The 25,536-nt window shown below is 42.9% G+C and overlaps 3 protein-coding genes across 4 annotated transcripts; 1 reads left to right on the top strand and 2 right to left on the bottom strand.

Annotated features, from left to right (window-relative positions):
- Positions 1–232: 232 nt before the first annotated feature.
- On the bottom strand, positions 233–13,953 carry si:dkey-240h12.4 (death-associated protein kinase 2). Of its 2 annotated transcripts, none has more exons than XM_041052727.1 (12): positions 13,790–13,953; positions 9,254–9,426; positions 8,183–8,404; positions 7,366–7,504; positions 7,133–7,262; positions 4,877–4,925; positions 4,492–4,518; positions 4,143–4,295; positions 2,037–2,082; positions 1,825–1,914; positions 1,136–1,222; positions 233–835 (listed from the first exon to the last, which is right to left on the bottom strand). In XM_041052727.1, exons 2-12 carry the CDS (start codon positions 9,313–9,315, stop codon positions 749–751), a joined length of 1,092 nt encoding a protein of 363 aa, XP_040908661.1. In that variant the 5' UTR covers positions 9,316–9,426; positions 13,790–13,953; the 3' UTR covers positions 233–748. The 2 variants fall into 2 exon arrangements, with proteins under 2 accessions (XP_040908661.1, XP_040908662.1); XM_041052728.1 differs by having other exon boundaries at positions 9,254–9,404.
- Positions 13,954–16,474: 2,521 nt separating this feature from the next.
- ssr2 (signal sequence receptor, beta) lies at positions 16,475–19,700 on the bottom strand. The gene is made up of 6 exons (XM_041052588.1): positions 19,622–19,700; positions 18,754–18,914; positions 18,498–18,596; positions 18,096–18,204; positions 17,924–18,001; positions 16,475–17,166 (listed from the first exon to the last, which is right to left on the bottom strand). The coding sequence occupies exons 1-6, from the start codon at positions 19,622–19,624 to the stop codon at positions 17,056–17,058; spliced, it is 561 nt and encodes a 186-aa protein (XP_040908522.1). The 5' UTR covers positions 19,625–19,700; the 3' UTR covers positions 16,475–17,055.
- Positions 19,701–20,725: 1,025 nt separating this feature from the next.
- sostdc1b (sclerostin domain containing 1b) lies at positions 20,726–22,965 on the top strand. Its single transcript, XM_041053593.1, has 2 exons — positions 20,726–20,979; positions 21,862–22,965. The coding sequence occupies exons 1-2, from the start codon at positions 20,769–20,771 to the stop codon at positions 22,287–22,289; spliced, it is 639 nt and encodes a 212-aa protein (XP_040909527.1). The 5' UTR covers positions 20,726–20,768; the 3' UTR covers positions 22,290–22,965.
- Positions 22,966–25,536: the final 2,571 nt, after the last annotated feature.

Here is a 25,536-nt window from a genome sequence, read left to right as displayed (position 1 = left end):
AAAACAGCTGGTTTTTGGTGTAACATTACATTTCCAGCAGCACCGCATAAATGAATCCTGCCACCCGTTAATATTCCTAATGTATAATGTTTAGATGGGGATTAAAATGTAAAGAAAATGGTGCTGTGTTGCTGTTGTTAGCGTAACAATCATTATAATCACAATAAGAAACCAGAACAAAAACAACAGGGGCTCTACGCCTTCAAGGTTTGAACCCTAGTGGGACACGGCCTTACATTACGTTTACCAGCAGTGGTGCATCAATGATTCATTCCTCCTGCTTAACCTCCCACTTGGGTGGGAGAAACAGTAAACTGCTGTCTTTTAATGTTTCTCCTCTTGTGTTTCTCAAGAACCACTCATCCAAAAACATTCCCAGAGGAAACTGCATGAGTATGTGCGTTCAGCATCATTACAAAAGTCATGGAAGACTTGGACATAACATTTTTAGCATGTTCTGTAGAGGAGATCCAGTTCTACCTAAAGCTTTTCTGTGCCCCCCCCCCAAGTCAGTAACAAGCCAAATCCATTCTAATCTTCAAAACAAGCTTCATTAAAGTATCCACAGTGGCAATGGGCTGGACTTCTGAGAAGCAATGCACAACACTTGGGAACATTTAATGGTCCATTTCACTTAAACAGTGTAACAGCATCCCGTTTTCTCCTCAGAGATCACGTCCTCCAGGTCCTGGACACCCCCTCCCACCCCCCACCACCCCTCTGCTGTGCTGCTGCTGCCTCTCTCTGGTCACATCAATGAACTGCTGCTGAGTCTGCGGCGCAGCAGAGAGGCAGGCTTGCTCTCTGTGTCCTCCACGTCGCTTTCACATTGTCTCTGCGGAAAAGAATCATTATAGTTAACTTTTGATCTGACGCACACTTTTGGGTCTCATATAAATTTGAACAGCTGTATCTTGTAAAGTATGAGGGACAAAAAAAATGACACGTGTGTGAATGTAAATGTCTGAATCAGCTGAACTGCACATCAAATGGACGATGAGGTATCTTTCGTCTGTGAAAAAGTTTTTCCAAAGCTGCAAACAACTTTGTCTTTGAAGAGGAATATGTATGTCACAATGTGATCTTGTTTTTATCTTCAACGTGAGTTTAACGGAGTGAAATAAAGTGTGCTCACCTGTAGTGCATCTGGATCTGGGCTGGCCTTTTGCAGCAGTGTCAAACTGACCAGCCGGTTACACATTAACACCATGTTATAGGACATCTGGGTGGACAGGAAGGTGAAGAGAGAGAAGGTTTACAGAATACTTTAATCTATCTAAGGACCGTACATGGATGGGGCCGAACTAGAGCAACCCAGTATCATCTGATGTTTCTGTTTCATATTTTTCCCCTAGTAGAACAGGACACACAAAAACAGGTTACTAGATCCAGTGTGCATTATACGGGGGGGGTCTCAGACCCCCTAATCAACACCTAGGGGCTTCAGGGTGCAGAACACGCTTTTCTATGATTATCTATTATTACTATCTATTATCTATTTATTTCTGAACACCGATTTAGTTCCTTGTTGTGCGTCCTTATAGTTTTGGCCTGTACCGTAGGTTTAGATTACACTATATTAACTTATATTAACATGTCAGGCCCGGTCAGGTCCAGAATCCAATCTGCAGGTCTTGTATGGGTTCTGATGCTGAGCTTTGCAGAGAAGATGAAACCTATCTTCCCGTTTTAGCAGTTTTACTGTAGAACCCTGTGTGTTGCATGTTGTTTGTCATCTTTATTGTCTTTCATTTCCTCATTCATCACCTCTTCCCTGCTGACATCCTTTAAAAATGTTTGTTGAGCACACACGTTCAGACTCACCTTCCATTTCCTACGGGCATTGAACTTCTTAAAGCTCTTCATATTGATTGAGGATCGATTCCTATTGGTCACCTGTTTGCGTGTGATGGGCTGAAAGAGACGACAACATTTGTCCTCGTTATAAACAACACGCGGTCACGCTCGGCAGCATGATGCAGTAAACAACTGAAACAGGTTTGAGGGCCTGAGAACGGTAGAAGACTTGTAGTAACCTTAATCCATGGATGAAGCAGACACTCCTCAGCTGTCATTCTATCACTGCAACACACATCAACACAGAACTAATGACAACAGTATACTAATCATCTTTACTTATGTAAGTACATGTGCATTTTGCCTCTATTTCTATTCTGTACTAGTAGAAAACAGGAGCACTACTTTTAAATGACACATCACAGAATGCAGCTTGTTGTATTGGGATGGAAGATAATGGTTATTACTTGCATGAAAGCAAAACCGCATCAGCATCTACATCATGGTACTGGAATAAGCCATCAAATAAATAGAGTAAATTACTAGGTTTTTCAGTAACTGATAATTAAATGGACAATAATAAGAAGAATTATAAAAAGAATTTACAAATGAATATATTAATACATCAATGATTACTTCAAATTCAGTTTCAGTTTCAGTTCACGAGAATGGGGACTGTCGGACGGACAGACAACCCAAAGACATAACATCCCTGGCCAGGGCTGTCGCTGGTGCTGAGGCATAAAAAGTTACAATTTCACAGTATAATGTGCCAAAGCCAATGGCTGAGCATTCCTTTGAAAACTCCTGTAAAATTCCTGTTAAATGTTTTGAGCTGTCCCTGGGCCCTGTCCCCTGGGCCCTGTCCCCTGGGCCCTGTCCCTGGGGCCTTTTTGTGTGGCAACCTTGTTATTACCACACAAAAGGAGAAACATGTAAATGAGAACAGCATTTTTTTTTTGTGAATTTGCCTGCACCCACACACTTTAACACATCCCTCTGAAGCTCCAACATCACTAGCTAGCATCACCAGCTAACAGCATGCTACCAGTGTTAGCTACGTACTGCTCCAACTGACATGAAAGTGTCTGCAGCCGCTTCGTCCTTTAGATTAGGAGCTTTACTTTGTAATACTGAGCCATTAAGTGGAAACCTGTTACATATGCATTAAGCTTTCTGTCCCCCAGTAAACAGTGCTACGCACAGGTGGAGAAAGAAACAGTAAGTCTAACGTGGCCTCTCTGGGAGAACAGGCATCGAACATTTGATCTGCCAGGATAAACAGTATGAGGTGCTTCAGCACGAAGCTGATGAGGTAAAGATACATGATAGAAGCTTTTCCTGGGAAGAACTCAGGGACGTCTGCAGACGTTCTGCAGACTTCCTACCGATGATGTGCCTGTCTTCGAGACCATTACAACACCGCAACTGAAAAACCATGGCTGAACACTGAGGTCCACAAGCTCTGCAAGGCACGCAACTCATGCAATGGTGCTCTCAGCTGCAGACACTTAAAGCTGCCGAATGAGTTTTCAGCCCAATTTGAGGTACAAAACAACATGATTGGAAAGTAATCTGCTGCCCCCCTTCTGATAAATGACAACCACACAAACCCATGCAAGGCAGCTGGATCAGAGGTCTTCGTCTTTAACACCTCCCTGGGTCATCCCCAGTCCCAAAGACCTCTAAGGTGTCCTGTCTCTGATTACCATTCTGCAGAACTCATGAAGTCATGAACTGTATGAAATCTGGACTTCCCACATCAATGGACCCTTTTGCGTACCGCCCCCACAGTGAAGCGTGAAGCGTCTGCATTCGGAGACGAGGGGAGGCAGCTGACAACTTGGTGTGGACAATAATCTGTCTCTTAATGTTTAAAAGACAAAAACTGATACTGACTGACCTCAGAGTCTGCTGACCACCACTCTCTTCTGCAGAGATGGTTCATTTCATAGAACCGAGTTTAAATATTTTCCCATTTAAATATCAATTGATGAAATGCTTTGAAAATACCATCTTTTACTGATTCCTGTGTTTATTGTCCAATTAGATATCACTTAATGAAATTCACAGTCCTCCACATGACACAACCATACTCTGTGGGAACTGTGTGGGAACTGTTAGTGTCATACTTTGTAGGTATTACAGATATTAGTTACAATGACATATACTATAATGTAATGGCTGGTTAATACTAAAAATCATTATACAACCATAGCAAAGTATTATCACTGTCACAGCCCCAGCTGCCCCCAGCTGGGGTTACTCTAACCACCCTGATGCTAATAGGGAAATACAGCTTATGTTAAATGAAGCACAGCAGTTACTGTACCTATAGTACCTACATGGGATTTTTCACCAGCAGTTTCTGGATGAAGTCTTTGGCCATGGAGCTGGTCGTGCTGAAATACCGCGCATCAAACTCATAGGTCATGGCAATGATATTCTTCAGAGTCTCTTCATCGGTTTCACCTTGGAACGGTGACAAACCGCTCAATCTGAGGACAGAGTGCACAGCACACGAGTGAGACTAATGCATGTCCAACATCGAAATGCAACGCATGACAGAGGAAGCTTTTTAATGATTCCACCGCTGATAAAAGCCCCACACGGACCTTTAATCTGCGAGCAACAGAATATTTAATGCCGACAAGTACTCACATGCCACCCGACACACAAACACTTACAACTTACAGAATGTAGGTAATAACACCAATGCTCCTGGAGGAGAAAGAAACATAAGGCACAGTCAGTCATGTGCTGTGGTTTAAACCTTTTCACTACTACATGACAAATGTAAGACAGTATTTAACCATCTGGAGCTTCACCTCAGTCATTTCACTGTGACTGTTACATTCAAACGCTGAATTATTCTGTTGTTTGAAAAAAAAAAAAAAAACTACAGTGAGAATCGTGTGCAGTGAGCGGGGCTCAGGACAGGCCCCAACATGCCACTCACAGAGGAATTTACCTTGCATTATACAGGGAAAGAGCAGCGAAGACATACTGAAAACGTATGCCATGTGCAGCTCACTGCAGAGTACCCTGTGTGAAAGGACAGTCAGTACAAAATACTCACCACATATCTCCTGCTGTGCTTAGAGGTTCATAACTGATCACCTCAGGGGCTGAAAGAGAGAGAGAGAGAGAGAAGAAAGGAATATGGAGACGCTCCATTTCCAAGCCAAATAAAATAACTTCTATCTGATATGACTGTTCAAACATTTTATCTTCCCCTTTCTTTCTTACTGAAAAAAATCCATACTCTAGAAATATGCCAAAAAAAAATGTAGTTTCATAAGTTTCATGACTGGACACAAGATGACTCCTACTTCTCTGAAAATACCATTCTCAGAGTTTGCCATCCGGAGCCTTCAAGTTTCACATCACTCTTGTGTAAAGTTGCATTTTGAACCATGACTGGTTTCCAAATTAGTTGTGATCTATCAAAGTTCTGCAGGTACGGCCAGGTGTTCAAACTCGGATTAAAAGGCGAGCGCAGAGAAACTTTCCCTCATCAGCAGATGAACATTAAGGCAAACTCTGCACAGATATCAATCTGCACACTGAAGGTCAAAGGTCACACTCAAGGAGGGGGGAAAGGGGAAGAGGAACTTGTACATGCTGAATGACCCGAATGGGTCTATCATCTGTCTAGTTAGAGACTGTAGACCCAACAGATACTTGCTGCCTTCAGGCGGCTGGAAAAAGGAAAAAGGCTGTCAAAATACTGTGGAACAAAAGCTGAGCAGCTGACCTGCAGTTGACCTGCTCTGACGCAGTAATTCTTGGCAGTAAGCCTGCTGTGTGCAGCTGGATTTGAGTCAGTCCACCCTGTTCTATGCCTCCTCTATGACGAGGGATGATTTTCAGTCATGTTCAGGTCTCTCCCGAGATGTTCGACAGGGTTCAAGTCAGGACTCTGACTGGGCCACGAATCGCAGAGCTGACCCTAAGCCACTCCTTGGCTTGTGTGTGTCTCAGCTGTGTGCTTAGAGCCATTGTCCTGTTGAGGTCCTGAGTGCTCTGGACCAGTGTTCCCTCAGCCCAGACGAGTCTCTCGACATGATGCTTAGAACTGAGGACAAACAGTTCAGTCTTGGTTTTATCAAACCAGAGAATCTTGTTCCTCACAGTCTGAGAGACCTGTGGGAGATGTTGTTTTCCAAACCTTCAATGCAGCAGAGATTTTTTTTTTTTTGCAGCCTTCTCTAGATCTGTGCCTATAGGCACATTCCTGTCTCTGAGTTCTGCAGGCAGCTCCTTCGACCTCATGGCTTAGTTTTTGCTCTGACATGCACATTCAGCTGTAAGACCTTACACAGACAGATATGTGACCTTCTAAATCCTGTCCTGAGTTGAATCTTGTGCGGTATGTCTGAAAGTTTATTTTACTTCACATGTTCATATCTGTGCTACCCTGCTGTACATGAAAGACTATTCTAATCAATTATTATTACTATTATCAGAGTAAGAATACTTTAATAATCATTTATAATCATAAGACCGCCTCTCACAGTTTGCTTGCTTTTACTTTTTGTAACAGTGTCAGCAGAATGAACGGAGTGATTCAGCTTTCAACTGCTTTTAAGTCCAAAAAACTGGAGCATGTCATCTCTAGCAAACAAGCTCTGACAAGCCAAGCAGTCTCTCCCAGCACAGCACAGACCAAGCATTCAGTGAGCTTTAGACCAAGGCAGGAGGTGGAGAACTGAAGAGCATCAGCTAATGCTGGATGTAGTGTTAGGCGCAGTGCATGCTGAGGAACATATATATATATATACCTGATATTTATAGCTGATCTGAATGGCCACACTGGAAGGTGGAGTTGAACAGCCAGCCATCACAGAGAGGGAGGCAATTATGGTGCAAGACATTCACAGTCTTTCACTCGACAGCGATAGTGAAAGTAATAGTAGTTAAAGAATGGGAAAAAAAATCTCCTGGTTCCTCTCTCTGCTCCGTACCCCCTCAGTTTCAAGCTCGTCACGCAACTATCATGCAACATATCAAGGAAATGAGCACACAGGTGTGTGTAACCACGTTCTTTTGCCACCTTTAAAGAACTAGTCAGTCAGTTGGAAAAAACCAAAGGAGAACTGAACTGAAGATCCATCCATCCATTTTCTATACTGCTTGATCCATCAGGGTCGCGGGGGAGCTGGAGCCTATCCCAGCTGACTACAGGCGAGAGGCGGGGTACACCCTGGACTGGTCGCCAGTCAATCGCAGGGGCAACACACAAAGACAGACAACACCACCACTTAAAATTCTAGGAATACAGTATGTCCTATATTTACCCTCTTCCTACATTGGAAGGACTCCTCAAACTTACCGATGTACTGTGGGGTGCCACTTGTGCTCCTGTACTCCTCGTCCTGGTGGAAATGGTGGGCCAGGCCAAAGTCAATTAGTTTGATGTTGGGCTGTGGTGACACTTTGTCTGACAGCATGATGTTTTCTGGCTGAATGGAGAGCATAATGTAGTTATGGTAGCATATAGGTTAATGTAATCTACCAAAGAAAACGTTTCAGGCAGAGAAGTCATTCAGGTTAGTTGAGTGGTACCTTGAGGTCAAAGTGGGCAATGTTCTTGCTGTGCATGTATCCCAGTCCCTCCAGGATCTGCTTAATGAACTCAATGGCCTCGCTCTCCAACAGGTTCTCCTTCTCAGCAATGAAGTCAAACAGCTCCCCTCCACTGAACCTGAAATGTCAAACAGAAGTGGGTGTTACAATGAAAGGTTCTGTCCATCCCCTGGACAGGGGCCTGAGTTTAAACCTGCAAACTCTGGGTAGATTAACTCTGAGCTGTCAGTTTCATGCCAGGCCATAACAATTAGTTAAGTTAACCCTGAGTAAAGCATGTGTATGAGGAGATAAAAAGCCTGCATTGATGGAACGCAGGTGTATATTTGTACCTGCACCATTTGTGAGAAAAATAAACACAGATCAGTGTCTGTTAGCACACAGAATAAGAATAAAAATATATATCTGGAAATATAGAAAATAAAAATAAGATAGCCCTATAGATCAAATAAAACATAAATATATAATGTGCACCAAAGTGGTTCTTGTGCATATTGCAGTGTAAGTCCTGTTTAAGGCTCAGTGCTGAGCAGGTGGATGGCTTGGGGGAAGAAACTCTTCTTCATCATGTGAAGCCACCATCTTTGTTACTCCCTTGCCCTCTCCATTCTGAAGCAGCTTCTTCATCCCTGACAAAGGCCTGTTTTCTATCACATCTACAGGACTTCTTTTTTTTTTTTTTTACCTTGGGTAATTTACCACTGACGTTTACACTGGGAGTGACCTAATCAGCCTAGGAAAACATACAATCACTGAAAGAAACTGCACACACACACACACACACACGTCAACTCACAGCTCCAGAATGAGCACCACTTCAGCTCGGCTCTCAAAAACGTCTTTGAGAGCCACGACGTTTGGATGTTGTACAATCTGGAGGATCTCCACCTCCTGCTCCACGCTGCTCCTGTCCAAGCCCAGACGGCTGCACGCCGTCTTCCGAATCTTCAGGAACTTTCCCGCCCAACATGTCCCAGTGGCCCGCTCACGAACCTGTCGAACCTGACCAAAGTGCCCACTGGATGGGGCAAGGACATGATATCATGTATCGGTCACATCAGACATTCCCATACTGCAATTCCACTGTTTCATCTGCTGCATTTCAAAGCAAAACATTTGAACAAAAGAAATAATGAATAACAAACATTTTTACAGATTGGGCCTCTACCACCTACAAAATCACATACTGATCTGTCTTTAAATACTGGGACACGCTAGTCTCTGTCCTCACTCTCAGCTTTGACAGTGTTAAATGTGTTCACATCCAAACTAGAAAAAAAGTGCAGAACTCATAATGGTTTTTCAGTTTAGTCCAGACAGCATGGTTTTCTTCCGTGAGCAGAGTGTGATATGATAAGATTAAAAAAAAAAAAAAGAAAAAACAAACATGTGATTAGGTGCATGTTTACACCCATTCATGGTTTCCTGTGCGATTAGAAATCAGACTCGAGCGTGTGCACCCTGTTTTAAAAGTGGCTGAGCTTCATAAAACAGGACCATGTGTATGCGTGGCTGTATGCACCTTATAAAAAGAATGTATGAGTACAGCATGTGTCATGGCTACACAGTTTTTATTCATCTGGCCCCTGGTCTTCAAAATAAAACACAGGGAATTTTGTAAAATGATAACAATGTCATAGCTACCATTTGATGCAATGGTGCAAACATACAGAACATGGATTAAATGCATTGATACCGTAGACTGTGCATTACACAGTATAGTGTGTATACTGTGTAATGCACAGTACATGTCATAGAGTCAGATAGAAGACTGGATTTACAGTGATTTCATTTCCTCTAATGTCCCAATAGCTAAAGACTGTTTGATGCCCCTGGAGCTCTTAAAATAAATCAGTGGTAACCATACCTTCCCAGAACTTCCCCAATCTCATAGAAGTCTTCCACATTTTCAGGCTTGAAGACTGCCATGCTGAATAGCTTTGATGCCCTCGGTCCTCTGTTAGTCCACTCCAGGCTATTTAATAGCCAACGTCAAGCGGTTCATGATCCTCCAATCTCTGCATGCACCAAAAGCTGGGCCTGAGTATGAGCAACAGATGTCAGGAATTACAAAGTGCCACAGACTATGGTGTTCTCCTACAGCATTTAAACATTTCGCGTTTCAGTTCAACACAGATTTCGAGTGAGTGCTGAGTATAGGTCATTGATATTAAGATCTAGAGTTGCTGTTATCTGGTTTCATGTTGTTGTTGTGACTTATTCCTACCATGGTCCTGTACTACAAAGCAGGATTTGTGGTTAGGTTTAACTTTGAGTCTTCAGGATTATGATGGTGGTTCGTTTCTCTCCGGGTTACATCGCCATGGTAACATATGCCAGCTTTGTAGTACAGGTGATCCAGGACAGCCAATGTTAGGCTCAGTTAAGCCAGATAACCAAAAGATATCCTGGATATGTTGAGCTTGCCTCGTATTACAGGCCTCTGCTGGGCTGTGGGTCTTGGGTGTGGGTTTGTTTGTTTGCACTGGACTTTATCCAGGCAACATTTTGTTTCCTGATTACTACAGATATTGTATCTAACCTTACTTTAAAACCTCTGTGACTTTACAAGATCTGAAGGTTATGTTAGGGTTTTTCCCTATTCAAACTGCAGGTATCTCATTTTATCACACAGTTCTCACAAATGTTACTGTCTGAACCTCAGGTTGGACTGATCCTCCACTAAAGGCATTCTGTTTTCAGATCTGGTGATTCTTCAACCCCTGTGGTGAGACCTGTTCTTCACAGGTCCACCACCCTCAGACCAGGCATTCAGAACAAAACCAGCCCTAAGTTAAAACAGCACAGGGATGTGTTGGTGGGGGTGTGGTGTTCCAGCTGGAGTAACACATTAATGTGTTTAACGGCGTATCAGACACTAAAACACAGTTTATAATACTCCAAGACAAAATTCGACAACTCTGAAAAGTGATCATGGCAGCAACCATTTTACCTTTCACTGTGCGCCATCCAATATCTACAGCAGAAATGTTCAGGTTATAAAATAATCCAGCAGGAATGTGCATTTGTGTGCGTGTGATTAGCCAATGCAACATCTCGTCAGGTGACGTTTCCCATTTCTTGGCAGTTGATCCTGCTGCTGTGCTTCATTCAGAGGAATCAGGAAGCTGCCCTCAGGGCTAAAAGCAGGTCTGAATACAGAATACTCAGGTCAGAGCAGTACGTCTTTTTAATACTGAGACCTTCTGTCTCTGCTCACCTTGTCTCAGGATATAAAAACCTATTTAAACAGAAGTGAACCAAGAAAAGAAAAGTCAGGATAAACTCAACATTTGCCCATGGTAAAGGAAACCAGAGGACTGTGATCATGGGTCACTCCGACACCTCGATTTTACTACAAAAATGAAATCAGTTAATATCATTTCCAAAATTGTTAATCATTCACTATTATTTTAATGTGTTCATATATTATTCCTGCTGTACATTCTTTGCCAAACGTTAGCAGATGAACAGAAACCTCCCCGTGGAACAGGAAGGTCCCTAAATGACATCATCAGCTTCTACAGAGACACAGATCATGTGGGTAGGTGGGGTGGGTGCGCCACTTCCTAATTTCAGGTTCTACTGCTGGACTGTGAAGCTTTCACCCTGTGGCTGTTTCATGTGTATATGATATATACCTTACCAAATACCGGCACAACATTAGTACGACTGCATTTGAAGAAAAATTAAATGATACTAATAAATGATTCATACTAATTCATCCTTGGTGAGACTGGGAATAATACTTTAAGATGTTAATGTTCAAACATGGCTTCCCAGATAAAGCGTTTTTTTGAGAGCGTACAAATTAAACATTGGAACGGAACCAAAATATTTTACAGATTTAGTTTGGGTGCCCCCCCAAACATCACACAGACAAACTGTGAACAAAATCAGAAAATGTGCCGCAACCACTGTCCTTGGATTCTGTCTGGTTTGACAGGCAGCGGCAACATTTCTCACTGGACACCATTTCCAAATGTCGGGGAAACAAATAATATTCCTGACATCACAACGCTGAATGACGTTCAGAAAGAATGACTGACTCGTCCTGCCGTCCCCTCTGCCGCAGCCTCTCTGCTCTGGGTACTGGGTTTTGGGTCCCTACAGGAAAATAGCTGCAGATTTTGGACTCTTTTGGAGAAACCAGATGTATAAACGCATCCATATTCTGCGGTGAAGCTTGAACAAGCGTTGACGTCTACCAGCATCTGTTTCCCTTTAGTTGTCAGCAACGCGAAAAGCAGAAATGCAGTGGCAGAGTAAACTGAAGCCGACCAATCACAAGTCACACAGTAACACACACACACAGTCCATGGAGGTCTCCAAGAGGATCTAGGCAGAGCTCTGCCACCACCTGCTCCAGCCACTTTACATTTGAGATTTGAATGTGGAGCCTCCACACGTAGGGTGTGGCTTGGGGCTGGGGTTTTATCTCATGTCATCTAAGAGAAAAGCTGCAGCGTCTTCTGCCTCCAACTACAGTTCAAATCAGTCCGCCATGTTTCCACAATAAGGCTGGAGAATGTGATGAATGACCTGCTGTGTGTACACTCAGATTTACATTACCCAGGGGCCTCACTTATAACTGTCACGTAACCACAAAACAGGACCTGAAAGAGGCGTGTTCCAAATCCCACACAAAAGTTAGGGTCTATAAAAAACAAACCTAACATGACCACAGGTACAGAAACTCATGCTAACAAACACTTCAGAGGTGGGGGGGGGCTGCTGACACAGATGGTGAGGCGGTGAACTGAAGATTGTAGAAAATAAATGTGAGAGGCCTCTAACACATTTAATTCCACTTCATATCACACCTTACTTATGGATCCATTTTATCATGTGCATTCAAACCAGCAGAGTTATTTGTGCTCATGCTAGTGAGCCATAACTATTCCACAAGCACCTTGGAAGTGTAAGAAGGTTTTTAATAATAATCTTCTTATCCAGTGCATATCTCACCAAGTACGATTTCGGTTTTCATATAGCTTCTGTGAAGCTGCTGTGGATGTGTCTACAGCCCATGGATGCTCCCCAATTTTGCATTAAGGAACAGTGATGGATTACTGAGCTGATTCCTCCCTCCCAGTCATGACTTCATCCATGTTTCCTTTTTCTCCTTAATTTGTTTTTGGTGCAAAACAGTACACAAGTGCAACCAGCTGGCGACAACAGAGCGCCTCCATGTTTGATCATGTAAGTTTCTGTGCGAGCCCAGGTCCCCTGGTTGGCAAAGTTGTTTTGAAAATGCTACCTATAAATGTCAAGTGGGTGAGGCCCGGCATTGCATGTTGAGTGAATCATCTGGTGAGTGTGCTGTTATTAAAAATGAAAAAAAAAACGAGTTAAATCTGTGGTTACGTCTGTGGTCTCTCCTCCAGTGTGCACCAAGCCTCAGATGTTTTACATATGCCTAGGAAGGTATTCTAGGAAACACTCACACAGTGGCACACGGGAAAAAATTCTGAGAAGTGTTTATGCAACATTGGAATTTATCAGATGTAACTCAATCTGAGATAAAAGTCTGTCAGTTCTCCCTGGGTTGAATGTATTGGTCAAAGCGCAGCAGCAGCATGTAGGAAAAAACAAACCACCTGTTTTGTGTGACAATAGATATAACCTAATATAGAAGAATTTAGCTTCTCCTAATCACATTAATAACACAATTGCTCATTTTAATTATGACTTATGGACCAGACAATCATGTTAATATGAGCAGAAACCAGTAGCCATACTAGCGACGGATTAAACCGCAGCAGCAGCTGCTGTAGTCTGAGCAGTAACCATGTCCACGGCCACAGCTTCAGCCAGCACAAGCCTGGCAACAGATAATCAATAACTACATCATCAGGTGTCACATCCTCTCTCTCCCACTACAGAACATGTCCTAACTGAGAACTGAGAAGCACAGGAAACGCAAAAAAAAAAAAAGTTATTTCCATGGAACACACAGGAATTTCGGGGGAAATAAATAAATAAATACATTAAAAAAAGAAAAAAAGAAAAGAAAATCCCACCATGACTCTTCCGGAGGTCCGTACCTTTTCTTAGTTGTAGTAATAAATTAGAATAACCTCAAAGTGTAAAGGTGTTTACATGTACTCTCTCAGTGTGTGTTCCACGTTTGAAACCACAAACATGCCGCAACAGTTATTTATTTATTTATTTTTTAATCTCTCCCACTCTCCTTCAGTTTTTAATGAGCGCATGAATACAGACCCGTCTGATCCTACTGTCACACACCTGACAGTAAAGCGCAGGTATCTTTCGTTAATACGGGAAAAAAAAAAAAAAAAAACAGTAATCAAGCCAGACATATTGTTCGTAGACTGACCATCGACACAGATGTTGAAGTAGCCTCGGTAACCACAGAGTCAGTGAGACGGAACCTACTCACCCAGGGCGACTGCTCGGCTTCCACGTCGGACGTTCTAAGTTTAAGCGCCGTATATCCCATGGATGAGTAACAGCTGCGCTCCGGAGAAATGTCCCAGGATGTGAGGCGCTGCGCTGCGCGAGCGAGGCGCTGGGTTCGACTGGGCTCGGCCCTGACGCTCGCGGGCGGTTGGGGAATGCGGAAAACTCCCCACCCCCCTCCGCACGCACAGTTTGATGTCATGTCCGATTTACCGTAAATAGGAGTTTAGCGACCTGGAGAGGCGTTCGAGGCACCTGCTAACGTGTAAGAAATTAAAGCACCTACCTGAGCTGTAGAAAGAAGACTTCCGGTTTGCCGTCAGCCTTCAGCATAAAAACGGAAAAAGTTTAAAATTCAGTAAATGTTTTCTTTTTATTCAGTGTGGAGACAAAAATACAGATGTTGCATTAGTGTATAACAGTCATACAGAAAATAATCCAAGCAACCGTATTCTATAAAATAAATATTAGAAAATAAAATAAACAATTTATGGGGAAAATACAATATATAATCTTAACACATTTTACATTAGGTTAAAAGTCTATGTTTCTGTAATGTGACACAAGGTTTCAAGGTCACTCACAGGCTTCCGTTAATTAATATATGTTCACAGATGTCCAAATGAGGATTTAAAGTATAGAGATTTGAGTAGAGTCAAGTTTGAATGTCCTCAGCTAGTAATGAAGTGAGCAGTATGGTTAATTAAATCCAAAAAAAAGTACTGACATTAATGCCAACATGGTTGTTATGATCCTCACTTGTCACCAAATCTTGTTTAGAGAGGCTGCTGGGAGCCCCAAGACTTGACCTTCCTGTACCTTACCTTCTATCCACATTCAGCAGTACACCAGATTGCAAACTTTTGAGAGACAGGCAAGCAGAGCCGAAGAACTGAAGGGGGGAAAAAAATGGACCAAACTAAAACAAACCTTTTCAAGACAGCAGTGGTAGCCTCTTAAATTCAGGGCCTGTCTCATGTCTCATGATTTTGTGCTTCCTGTCTTTCCTGTGGTGAAAGTTCCTCTCCTGCACTCCTTCCTGGCTGAGGAAGTGTCTTTTTTCCTCTTAAAAATATTTATTTATACCATTCCTTGAATTGCCCCACCAGGGGACAAATAAAGTTCTTGATAACTTGATAACATGATAACTGAAAAGCAGAACAGAATTACAAGGCTTGGGTTTTATGTTACCTGGTTAACAGGAAATGTGTAAATTGAATAAATACGTCTGTGAAAGCTTCCCCTGCAAAAGTCAAATCATATGGTCATTTGCTTGTTTACTTGCTATTCCTCTCTAAAGTGCGTGTGCAGTTGCTTTTGATCACTTTCTCTATCTTGTATGTGATAGTCATTGTTTTGTTCTTTTGGCCTTGGCCCACCCTGAAGCTAACTACTATTTGTTAACACATTGTAAACATATGTTGTTCCTGTGGCTATTTGGGACTTGGGGAAGCTGGGTTACATTCATGCTGTGTCTGAACCCCACCCAGCCTGGACATGATATGAATTGGGGGCTCTGGTTGGTGGTAAAGTGCTTTGTTCTCTGGTTGGCAGTTCTTCCTTTCTTTTTTGTGGGGAAATAGTGATGCATTTCTCACTTGACAACTCTGTGACCAATCCTTCTTGGGAAAAGTAGTAGATGTGACACTGAAGTGCCCTATAGTGCCCACAAAGAAGAGTCACAACAGGTCTTATGTGGACAGTTGGTGGACAAAGGTGTAATGCCCTGATCAGCTGGGGCTGTGGGGAAGGCAGAGGTTTGCCGCACAGGGTGAGGGGTCTCTGTCCCCTCAGGTCCAGGGTAATGTGCTGGATAACCACGTGTGTTAGATGGCTCAAGAATGAAGATGCGTCATGACGAGAAATCCACGATCAGAACTTTTCTACTCAGCTGACAAAGTTTCAGTCAGCTCCTTCCAACTTCTGGATCCTGCCTACAAGCCCAGTTTTGTGGTCCATATCCCGTGGAAAAGAAAATCAGTGACACCATTCATGTGACCCAAACCCCTGATAGGAGAAGGAAATCCAGAGTCTGTCATTTCCTAGAGAGAGGAACGTTCCTCTGCTGCCTCCTGCTGGGCTGTCCATGTGGTGCAGCTCCTCCTCCATGTGATGCCTCTGAATAAAGTCAATAGTTATTAACCAGCAGTAAGCTGTTCCTATGGCAATTTGGGAACTTGGAGTAGAACGGTGGTGCAGTAGTGAACACATCACAGCAAGAAGGTTTGGGGTTCAAACCTGCATGATCAGTTTCTGTACTATATGAGTCATTTCCACCAACAAAAACTTCAACTGATACTAAAAGATCTTTCAGTAAACTTCAGTTTGTGTACAATGAACAAGAGGATTTAAACTTCAATTTATCTTAGCACTTTGTTCTTTTCTTTCCCTCAACAGTCGTTTTCCTGTTCAGCACTCAGCTCATCATCATGCATTTTATGTTGCAATGTGTTTTGCAATGCGGTTCGTCTGTCCGATAGTGTTACGAAGCATTTCTTATTATGGCATTTAAAGGTTATTCTCTTCATCTTATCAATCTGATCTGGCAACACTGCCTTCACACAATCCTTCCTTGTTTGTTAACAGTAGCTATCTCACTTTTCGCTAGCACCACATGAGGTGTGTTTACCCATTTCATTCAAATGACCTGACTCCATGCGTACATAGGATCCTCTTAAAATCTTTTATTTCTGTGGTATCGTGGGAATGTAAAATGTTACCAAAAAAAATCTCTGAGATCAGACACAGCTTTAGAAAAACCCAGCTTGATTTTATTAATTTATTTTGCAGTTCAACAACTGGCTATAACCCTGAATTCTGAGTTTATTACATACACAATTACAAAACTGCAAAAAAAAAACCTGTTACAGTGGCACTGCTAATGTAACTGTTCTGTCACACGAACCCTTTTGCAAATATGACGGAATGAGCAGCAGCTCGAGCTGCAGCTGAGAACAGAGCTTTCATGTACATGATCATGGTTTGGTAACCGCACTGAGGCCTTTCACCTTGCTTCTGTTGGTGTTCCTGATCCTCTCTTAATCACACTGCTTCTTTGATCAAATCACACTCACCTTTCTCTCACTCATTGTCCTTTTCTTTTAACTTTCACCCCCAATATGGGTTATTCAGACATCCTGTGCCCATTACACCCTTTGAGTTCCCTCCCCACCTCTCCCCTCCCCACCTCTCCCCACCCCACCTCTCCCCACCCCACCCCCCAGCCTTAAACCCAGCGGTGCCTTCTCAGTTTTTCTTGGCCTTTGGCGAGTCGTACTTCCTTTTGCTGGAGTACCAGAGAAGCAGAGGGATGCCGATGGAGGGCAGAGTCATCACACCGAACGCAGCCCAGTCCAGCTGGAGAAGGGAGACAAAGTGAAGTGAGTGAGGTTTCAAGGGACAGTCCAAAAGACAAAAAAAAAAAAAAAAAACTTCTTGTCCATTTTGTCAGAAGTGCTATTTCAATGTAAATCCTTACTTATCATAAACTCCAAGGACAAGGCAAACAAAAAGAAATAAAGATCATCAAATAATCAAAAATAATAAACAGTTAAAATTGTGAAGAAAGACATTACTTAGGATCAGATGCAACAGCGGCTATGTACCAATTCTACACTAATTACTAAAGCTGTAAACTCTAAACTATGTACAAAGGTTGACAGTAGTATCACGGAAATTATTTTTAAAAATACATGACGATGAGACCTGATCTTTTCAGAGAACCCTCTGTTGTCAGTCTGTTAGGTACCGCTACCTAAAACTAGAACATCAGCTCTATAATAAATCCTCTTTGATGAAGGTTACAATGCTCAGTTTTTTGTTTGAAGCCATTATTGTGGAGGAGGAAGTTTGTGGTGCTGTTAAATTCTCTGTTATATTTCTGTCATGTTGCCACATTTACTGACAGATGCAGTTCAACTGCTTTCTTTCATTTATCAGCCCCTCTGATGAATTACAAAGTTCACTGGTAACCACCAGACCATATTTTCTATGGATCGTGGCGTGAGCGGGACATATTCTCATGTTGGCTAACTCACTATTCGCCTGATTCTAAATCTGCATCCTGGTATTTTTATACAGGCTTCGTTTAAAAAGAATTGAGTACAACACTTACATAATGTGGTGAGAAGCGGCGGTCAAACTCCCTCTGAGCCAGGATGCCTCCCTGGCCTGGGGCGCTGGTGTAGCCAACCTGCACGACAGACAAACAATTCAGCTTCTTTCACTTCACTCCACATTTGAACTGCTGTGATCCATGAAGATAAGCAACTGTTTTGTGTTTTTACCACAACTTGTCCTCCCTCCTGGGCCAAGTAGCTGACAGACGCAGAGGTGAAATTAAAGTAACCAGCTTTCAGGGGGCGTAGCACCACCGTGTGGGAGACATTGCTGGCTCTGAGGGCTCCAGAGTTAAATTTGACAACATGAAAAAGATGAAGAGTCCAACTATGCATACTATGAAATCAATAAAAGTTAATAACCTCCTACAATCTGACCTACAGTGCTCTTTAGTGTTTGTGCCATGTTGGATCAGAGTTATGTTTGAGATTTTAGAGCCCAGGATGGGTAGTACTTCACCTCCTATAACTTGGCAACAGCTGTCTCTCTTTAATGACTTCATCCTACAGCGCTAACAGGGTTAGCAGGGTGAGAAGACCTTTAGAAAAGACATTTAGGTTTAAGGATACGGTGCAATCCTGTCCCATTTGACATTCAGCATTCCTGAAACAATTCCAAAGTCCTCAGGAGGGAAAGAATCATCTGAAAGCTCCACCTCCAGAGCAGCACTGTAGAGACAGACAAGAAGAGGACAGTTAGATAACTGTATACCTGACAGACTGGAGAAATGAATGGTCATTAGAGCTCTGTGGCTGCTGAACGTCTGCTAAAGATGCATATATATATATACTATAGAAGAGTATTCCATCACAGTACAGTCCTGACCTGGAGCCCACGTTGTAGATGTTGTATTGCAGGGTGAGGTCACGGCCCTCCACGGCATAGCGGTTCAGCAGGGATTTAGAGGCTAGCAAACGGGCTCCCTCCTCTCCCGAGCCCAGACCGATCAGAACCAGGACCACAAACAAGTGCAGCATCTTCGTCATCTAGAAAGAAAACAGGCCACAATGATCTGATTAAAATCTGAACTGTTGGGGGAAAAAAGGGGTGTAAAGACACATGCACAGTAAGGTCCAAAATCAGGTTCCAAAATCCTGTGGAAAAACCCTTTTCAGAAGAGTGGACGCTGTTACAGAGGCAGAGTAACACTCATGGGTTTGGTAAGCTAATGTTCGTGTGACTGTAGATGTTCGGGTGTCCACATACATTTGGATATCAATTGAAGAAGACTCACTTTGGACTTGAATTAACCTTAAGACTTTAACTACATAACCAAAAGATAATTTCCAGAGAACCGTGTCTGAGGGGAGAAGGACGTTGTAACACGTCAGTATCTGGTTTTCTCCGCAGAAAAGGGTCAAATTATTCTAACGCTGGTTAAAAATGAAACATGCTATTTACAAACACACCAGAAAACGAGGAGACAGCACTAATAAACGGATGAAGTTTACATTTTAACTTCCTAAAAGTCAAAGAGCTGAATACGGACCGTTACCGACGCTTACGTGGACCAGAGGAGACGTGTTGAAGTTAGCTTTCAGTGACAGAACGACAAAGAATGACACACACAACCACAGCGCTCACCGTCCGACCCTCACAGTCTGTGCTGCTCATACTCACTGATACTAAAATATCAAATTAGCAAAGCAATTCCGTGTGTGCAGTTAAAAGAAGTAGAAACACAGCCTCTTACCATTCACCAGTCCGTCCGTCCGCAAGTAGTGAAAGAGCTTGTGACGCGCATGCTCAGAAAGGTGAAGCCGCTGTTTGCATGACGTGTACCGAGGGGCTCTGACGGTAGGCTACGGACATCGCAGCGCCCCCTGGTGTCTGGGAGGTAGATTAATTGTATCGCTACTTTTCCGTGGCCTTCTGTTCATGCACCCTGCCTGTGCAGTACATACAGCAATAGATGTCACACTCGTTATTACCAGGCCCCCAGGTTTTCTGCGTGTCAGCTAATGGAGGATAAGTGAGATAGATATTTTCAAATGACGGCTCTTTATGCGTGTAGGCATTACACAGACAAACTTAAGTTACATTTGGTGACTATCTACTGGTAGTCCCGCTTCTCTGTAAAGACCCGAGTCTCTTTACTAAAACTTTAACATGAAATATATTCAATAAAGAAAAAGCGCCTCAGCAAAAAACATCTTCATGATAAGAAGTATTTGGTGGTTGGGGGTGGAGCCTAAATATCCAAGAGATTAAAACTGAACCACATTCAGCCACTAGATGATGACAAATAGCTTTCTCTATATCCTGTAAAGCAGAAGTTTTTTTTTTTTTTTCTTTTACGCAGAAGAGATAAAGTGGAGTCACACTGCTGACAGCTTTAAACACAGGGGCTCTGCTTTTCCTCTTTCAATGTACTTTACATTGTTTCATTTTGTTCTTTCATCTTCAGTTTTTTTTTTTTTTTTACTGCGTTGACGTGTTAACAAATTACAAAATAAAAGTTGAAAGTGATCGTAAATATTTACAATTAAATGTTATTTTATTGTGGGGAAAAACGGGAGCGGAGTAAAGTTGGCTGGACGTGATTACAGCTGATTCAAAAGTCATTGTAAATAAGGTGAGGTTTTGGTGATGAATGAGCTCAGAGAGACAGATGTTTGCTTAGTCCTTTGTCATTGACTCAGAGAAGAGCACACAAAGCAGCAGAAGTCATTGAGGGCCCCCGTGCGGGCTGCTGTTGAGGTGGGTGTGCCTCGTTCATTCATAAAGTAACCATTGCCGTAGGAGGATATATAAACCCCAGCTCCTGCAAGCTCAGTCAGTCAAATACGTGGAAAAATCCCGCCACTGACAGCAGCTCCTCACATCGCTCAGGTGCAGTCATGCTCCATCGTCCCAGCGGATTCCAGCTCCTCGCGCTCCTGCTGTCGCTGCTGCTGATGCTGAGCACGAGCAGCTCAGCCGTTCAGAACGACGCCACAGAGTCCGTCCAGTCTCAGCCGTCCCACGACACTCATCAGCGCGAGCCGCCCAATGAAGACGCCAACCAGGCGAGGAACGGCGGGAGACGGCAGCCTGACGCGGCGCGCGGTGGTGAGTCCAAACGGTTGCTCAGCACCGCTTGTTTCGGAGGGGGTCACATCATTTTCTCAGTGTGGTGTCAGTGTGCGTCAAGTGTTGCAGGTGCATTTTTCTCTGGTATCTTTGTTTTTTGGAAATAAGCGTTGGCCAGTATGAACCTTTCAAACAGTCCGTTATCACCGTGAGATAAAAAGTTCTGGCTCGAGCTCCTTGGCTGAAATAGGGACTTTGGGGTAAGAAAGAAAAGAAGCAAACAAAATAAACTGCACAGTGAGCAAATGAAGATCTACACAATCTACATTCAGTCTAAATAAATCAAATATCTAGAATAAATTATATACTCAAACAAATAAAATAAACAAATAATAGATAGCTCCTAGCTTCACATAGAGATGTCAGGCATGGTAGATGTACTTAAATGGCACATTTAATACACAGTGACAACTCAAGGTGCTCACAACAGGACAAGACAAAAATGGCAGATCTGTTATTGAAAATAACAAACTTAAAAAAAAAAATGTAAACAAATAGCAGTGTTTGACGTCTGTTCTCTGACTGGTAACTAATGTAGAGACTTGACCGTGGGTGTCACATGTTCAAGATGAACACACAGGTCTGCATTTCAAAATAAGATCTCGTACTTGATGTAGTTGATTCAGACCTTCCCTGCCTGATAAAAGCCCATGTCTGTCAAACTCCACACACCCAGTCTGCAACATAACCTTCTGTGAAAAATGTGAAATCCAAAGTCAAAGCTGAGCTGACTGATGATTTCATGTAGACTCAAAGTTTAGAGTAAAGAAAGGGAGGAACATCTGCCACCTCTATCTCTAGCTGTGACACATCAGAATGAGGTGGAGCACATGTTTATGTAATTTGGTTTTCATGTCTCAGGTGTAGACCAGAGCCAGGTGGGCTGCAGGGAGCTGAGGTCCACCAAGTACATCTCTGATGGCCAGTGCACCAGCGTCAACCCCATCAAGGAGCTGGTGTGTGCTGGGGAGTGTCTGCCAGCCCACCTGCTGCCCAACTGGATCGGGAGCGGGGGTCATAACGGGAGGTACTGGAGCCGACGTGACGCCCAGGAGTGGCGCTGTGTCATTGACCGGACCAGGACCCAGAGGATCCAGCTGCAGTGCCAGGACGGAAGCTCTCGAACCTACAAGATAACTGTGGTGACCTCCTGCAAGTGCAAGCGCTACTCCAGACAGCAGAATGACTCAGGACACAAGGACACATCTGTCCACACTGGTAAACAGAGGAAAAATCTGAGGAAGGCTGGACCCCCTGAGGAGAGAGCCGGGAGGCAGTCTGACAACTAAAACCAAGCAGTTACAGTGGAAATCTCCTAACAGCCACTCCTGTCTTCATCGTGAAGTTTAGGGACGAATTCGTGTACAAATAATAAAGAAATATTTAATAGCCTGGCTCGGCACACAGCTGTTGTTCATCAAGAAATAGTTCCAGTACATAATTCTCACCTAGTATAATTTGTGCTTGTGTACAGATTATTATTATTATTATATATTATTATAACAAACAAGATACAACATGTTGATTAGTGAGTTCTGCAACTTTTCCAATTCTGTCTTTATGCCAAGCGTAGGCTAACCACATCCTCTATGAAAATACTGAACAATTGCATCGAAATGAACTAGACAAAAAAGTCCATTAGTATAGGTGGTGATGTTATCAGTACAGAAGAAAGACCAGGATTTGCTTATCTGATACCCCAAATATAAAGTCTGGTCTTGTGGTCACATACTATAACTACAAAACAACCTGACATTACACTATCTGAACTCAGAATGGTCAGACGTATCAGGGGCTTTCACACCAAATGTGCAAGTTCAGAACCACAAGCCATTGTTTCCAAAGAAGAGCAGATGCACTTTGTTGGGCAGCTGTCTGAGCCACAGTGTCTTCTAGTTTTTGCAGCCAATGTTACAAACAAAAAAAAAAAAAAGAACCCTGATCCCAAATAATTGACCAATCCAACAGGAGTGTGGCATTGGCAGTTATTTCGGCAAACGTAACCGTCTTACTGCTGTCTGAATTTCCAGAGTTATGTGGCTCTCCTCTCTGATTTCACCCGGACTTGGCTAAAAGAACCTCAAGCATGACAGAAAAAATATCAGCGTCAGAGGGAGGTACCTGATATGACAGTTCATTTTGGGATTATGTCAACCCCGTCTCCTAAAGATGTATTTTACTAATTAACGAAATGGTTTTTTCCCAATTACATTGTGCTGACAAACGTAATTGCAGGGAGGGAACGGCATAATTCCAGAGTCACAAATAAGTTGTATTCAACTCATTTGTATGCAACTGAGTTGCATCCCAGTTAGCTGCCCAGTGTGTACTGCTCTTCATTTTGTACTCTACCTCACACAAACTATTCACTCTTGCACGTTTGGTCTGAAACTGCCATCAGAGATCCACATCGAGTTACGGTTACCCCCACAGTAACACTGCAGCCAGGGGGTGTATCATGTCACTTGAGAGCCCCCACCACCACCACCACCACCACCACCACACACAAGGACTTAACAAATATCTGGAAAGTAATGCCAGGATGGGTGTAAGGTTTGGTTTATTGTGTCACAGAGAGCAGGTAGTTTTGCTATAGCGCATTGTCATGTAAACATAATAGAAAACAGTAATCCATGTCATAATTCAAAGGCTTAAACGACTAAACATGTAAATCAAAATGTTACCACAATTCATAAAAGCTTCAAATGTGAAGTTAGGTGTATAAAATATAGAATTATGCCTATAGCCTATAGCGTGAATCTACAATATGTGGGTAAGGTTTAATGGGGTTTTTCCAGAGTGAATAGTATGTAATTTATTTTTGTACCAGAACAGCTGAAGTTCTTTTTTTTGTAATTACTATTATTATTATTTTTTTGTCACTGTCTGAAATAAATAGTTGAGGAAAATTGTTTACAAGGCTGTTTTTCTGACATAATGCTGCAGGCATGCCAGACAGGCTCACTGCAAACAGGAACTCCCTAACAACAGGGGCATTAGTCAGTGATGAAACTCTCTTTTCAACAGACGCCACACTTTGTTTTATTGTGAAGGGGATACCTTTATCTCCAGGCTATTGGGGCTTGTTCCAGCTGCGGCAACATGTTAAGACGCTTTATTGTCTCATGTATCCGTTCATTTTTTTTTTTTCTCTCCCTGAAAGCTGTGGGATAAGGTAGGCAAGTCAATAGAATCACCTGCACTGGATGACAACAGGATGTTTAACTTGTGTTACCTGAAGAGGAAAAAAAACGATTGATGTTCCTTTGTCAGTAATATCCTGTAAGTGCAGTGAAGGGCCATTACAACAAGCTTAAGTCCAGGAATGTTGATGGAGGTGGATAAAAAAATCTGCACTCTCACCATCCCACTCATTTACAAGGTAGATGCACAGCTAGTGACATCTTACAGGGTAACACAGTAGAGACGAACAAGCTGATACCACAACATGTCCACCACCTTACAAAGTTGTTATGGCTACTGTGTCATCAAGCAGCTACCTATATTCATCCGGGGGGGGGGGGGGGGGGGGCACAGAGCAATACCATCATTCATCTGGAGTGGTGTTTCTCCTGATCAGCGCAAGTCAGCATTTAATATGGTCTCCACCAGCTTTTTCCTTTTTTCCTTTTCCCATTAGCTGTTGGTTTCCTTTTCCTACTTCCTGTTTCCTATTGGCAGAAAAACTGTGGAAAAACAAGTGGAGAAAAACGGGCAAGCTCCCTCAGAATAAGGGAAAAATGTCTGGTTGTGCTGGTGGATGCCATAGACTACCCTTAGCAAGCATACCCATTGGGGTGGGGGAGTCCAGACAGCAAGTGGACTGATGTGCAGGGGCCCCCTCCAGGCTACCAAACTGGGACCCAGCCAGTTTTCATGGATGTCTAGACGGGTTAGTCGGGTTAGTCGTTAGTCCCGGGTTAGATGAGCTGATGATGGGCTCCATAATGGGCCTATAGGGTAACACCTGATTGGGGCCTGCCTACATGGGGTGATGATGGGACCCAGCTAGGTCTTATGTTGTGGTCTTAAGGGCCACAGCATGCATTAATATGTCATGTCATGTCATCATCTGCCACTTATCTGGGTCCAGGCCCAGGTCGCGGGGGCAGCCCGCTCATTTCACAATGCACCGAAGGCCTATGGCACCTCCATGGGTGGTGAGCCCATGGGAGGTGCATTAATATGGGCTACCATATTCATGAGTTAACCTGAGTCTCCCTCCACACTTTGTTTCACTTCAGTAGAAACAATAGTCAACAGTACTCTGAGTCTGATGTCTAATTGATTTGTTGCATAAAGTTGTTTCCAAGCAGCAGACAATAAACTGAGCTGGTCCCAGGGAGCAGCTGGAGAAATGTTTGAGGGAAACTCACCTTTACTGTGTACACACCACTATTTATACAAAATCGCATCATCCTGAAAATAACAGTATATTTTCTTCTTGATTTAATATAATATCAATAATAATATATAATCAGACTAATAAAAAAAAAAAAAACAAGTGTTTAACTTTTATTACAACATAGTCTGTGA

Source organism: Toxotes jaculatrix, chromosome 13, assembly GCF_017976425.1.
Source record: "Toxotes jaculatrix isolate fToxJac2 chromosome 13, fToxJac2.pri, whole genome shotgun sequence".
In the NCBI taxonomy this organism is placed as follows: Eukaryota; Metazoa; Chordata; class Actinopteri; family Toxotidae; genus Toxotes; species Toxotes jaculatrix.
Note: the sequence above shows the minus strand (reverse complement) of the source record. Positions and strands in the feature narration are given on the sequence as shown.